The 2,937-nt window shown below is 46.5% G+C and overlaps 1 protein-coding gene across 1 annotated transcript in view; it reads right to left on the bottom strand.

Moving 5' to 3' along the window:
* The window catches only part of LOC103924490 (aldose reductase-like), an 11,046-nt gene extending 8,831 nt beyond the window's left edge, over nucleotides 1-2,215 (bottom strand). Inside the window, exon 1 of the mRNA XM_009333019.1 lies at nucleotides 2,204-2,215. Coding sequence (XP_009331294.1) covers nucleotides 2,204-2,215 — 12 coding nt within the window. The remainder of the gene's footprint in view (nucleotides 1-2,203) is intronic.
* Nucleotides 2,216-2,937: the final 722 nt, after the last annotated feature.

The raw sequence follows: 2,937 nt of genomic DNA, 5'->3' as shown, positions 1-2,937 counted from the left end.
CGTTCGATGTGAGACCCAAGATGCCCGTGGTTTTGAGGTCTTGGTTGGCTACAGAATCCTGATGCTATGAGGGTTTGTTTGTTTGTTTGTTTGTTTTTGCATTGAACAAACTAAAAGCAGGTGCCTTAGTGATGAACTTGGCACTTTGTGCCTGTTCTTCTGCGGTGGAGAGAGCCTGACGGGTGCCGGGAGAATTGCTGCGTGAGGCAATGGGTGTCCGGGCCGTTGAAGGATTTTCTCAGTTACTCTCAAGTGGTGACAAATGGACTGAAATTTCCGTCTTTTATCCTAGAAAATATTAGGCTCACCTGCTGTTCACAGGGGAACTCATTAAAAGGGAACGTGGTCTTACCTAGATTCTGCATTCCTTGGTTTTGCAGAGGGGTGGGCTCCCATCGTGCTCCCTGCAGGACCGTTGCGTCAGTCCTTGTGAAGGCATCGGTTCCCTGTGCTCAATTAAAATGTCAGCCAGCATCAGCAGGGTGTCGGAGGCTGCAAAGGGGATTTGTGATCACATCTTGTCTACAGGCAGCGCTTTAGTCGGAATAACCCCCCTGCTTTTTATGTAGGGTCAAAATGCATTCAGAGGTCGGACATTTAAAGGCTGCAGGAAACTTTACGTGAACGGACTGCCTCAGAAATCAAGAGCCAGGGGGCTGGGAGGGCTGGGCTGCTTAGCTGACAGCTGTTTCGAGGAAAACGTTGCTTCACGTTAGGAAGCTGAGGTGAAATCCAGGCCATCAAACTCAATGGGAGGGTTGCTACAGGAGTAAATAACAGGAGGGGTTCACCCTGACTCTCACTTTTATGACTCCAGCTAGTTAGATTTTCAGTACTGTACTTGTCACTGTGGTGTCTGAATGCCTTTCAACAGGCACTATGAGTGCTGAGTTCTTCCAAGAGATGTTCAGAGGTTCAGAGACCTGATGTTAAGCATCAAAGCTGTGGTCCCATTTTGCAGTGGGTTTTAGCTCCCTGTGTGTACAGGAGGCCTCCTGCCTCTTGCACTCCAGGGGCTTTCAGCACCCAATTTAACTGTAACTTTATCTCATTTCTCAAAACAGTTTTTCTTATCACCTTTAAAACTGCATGCATTTTTGCTGTAGCTTCTAGACAGTACCAGCCATAATTCTACATTATGCATTAAGTTCCTCCCACTTTCTCACGTTTCTATTCTGCATATGTTGGCACAATTACAGAGACCAGTGTCTCGTCAGTGTAAGTTATTTCAACCTTTTTTTTTAAATAATCCCAGTTCAAACAAGGGCAAAAGCAGACATGGATGCAGACACCAGACAAACATTTTATCTGGAAAAGGTTCAGGGAAGTCTCCTGGGGCGATAAAAAAGGCAACTCAGGTCTCAGGCATGGAGCATGAGACTTGCACAGATGATGCTGACTGTATGTTCTCAGGCACTGTGCCTCACCCGGCTCCTTCCTTGCTCCGTGACCCCCCAGGAGGGTGTCCATGGTGGTCTGCATCTGCTCCCCAGCCAGCATCACACACAGCTGCTGGGGAGGCTGGGTAATCATGGCAATAAGGTCCCTTCTCCTTTCCAACCCCATTCCCTCCTATCCTTTTCTAAAGCCTGTATCTTTAGATATTGACAGCTTTATCCATCTATCTAGTTCAAAAGGCTGATCTTACCACCCCATGCCTTTTCACAATATTGTTTTTATTGTTATTTTTATGGGAAACACATGGATACCTATGGAAAGCACTAAAAATATGATGTAATTTCAACACCCTACCTTAGGTATCTCACATCTCACAGAGCCTAGGCTTTGTGTTTATCAGAGTAGGGATTCTCTGCTTCTTGAGTCTTCTTTTTTCTTTTGCTTACATTGCTATAAACTCCTTCTTGCTCATTGTTGACCCCTAACTACCACTTTACATGTTGTGCAAGTGCCACTCATGTCTTCTTGTGAGTTGTAGTGTGAGTGAGAATCAAATACTTTACGCTTAGACTGATAACGTTTGCCTATCAAAATATAGAGGCAACTGTGAATTATTTTGCCACAAGTGCATTCTAACCATGATGTTTGATGTGATTTGTTAAAATTTTCGTGCACTTGCATTATTTCAGCTGCTTTTAAAGGATAGTATTCAGTTGATTGGCAGATTCATGTTCTGGATTTATATTTGAACAAAATCTCTTCCTGCTCTCCTTGGCCTGGTTTCCAAGCCATTGGCTTAACCAACCTTTATTGTCATCTTTCGGCTGCCTTGGATGTCATCACACGTTGCAGAATGAAAAGGATAGCAAATTGGTATGAAGCAAAATGTAGGCAGGGAAACAAAATTTTCAAACTGACATAACAACTCCAGTATGCTCAAACTAGATCAGTGGAAGGAGGTCTCTTCTACTGAAAACAAATACGAAAAAAAAAAGCCCAAACCAGCCCCCCAGTAAAGAAAAAAAACCAAAGCTACTGCAGGCCCAGGCAGCATGGATCCAGGCCCAGCCAGCACGGGTTCCTGAGAGGCAGGTCCTGCTTGACCAACCTGATCTCCTTCTATGACCAGGTGACCCGCCTAATGGATGAGGGAAAGGCTGTGGATGTGGTCTACCTGGACTTCAGTAAGGCCTTTGATACCATCTCCCACAGCATTCTCCTAGAGAAGCTGGCGGCTCACGGCTTAGACAGGTGGACTCTGCGCTGGGTCAAAAACTGGCTGGACGGCCGGGCCCAGAGAGTTGTGGTGAATGGAGTTCAATCCAGTTGGCGGCCGGTCACGAGCGGTGTTCCCCAGGGCTCAGTTTTGGGGCCGGTCTTGTTCAATATCTTTATCAATGATCTGGATGAGGGGATCGAGTGCTCCCTCAGTAAGTTTGCAGACGACACCAAGTTGGGCGGCAGTGTTGATCTGCTCGAGGGTAGGAAGGCTCTGCAGAGGGACCTGGACAGGCTGGATCGATGGGCCGAGGCCAACTG

The sequence above is a fragment of the Pygoscelis adeliae genome, unplaced genomic scaffold (genome assembly GCF_000699105.1).
Source record: "Pygoscelis adeliae isolate BGI_AS28 unplaced genomic scaffold, ASM69910v1 Scaffold38, whole genome shotgun sequence".
In the NCBI taxonomy this organism is placed as follows: Eukaryota; Metazoa; Chordata; class Aves; order Sphenisciformes; family Spheniscidae; genus Pygoscelis; species Pygoscelis adeliae.
Note: the sequence above shows the minus strand (reverse complement) of the source record. Positions and strands in the feature narration are given on the sequence as shown.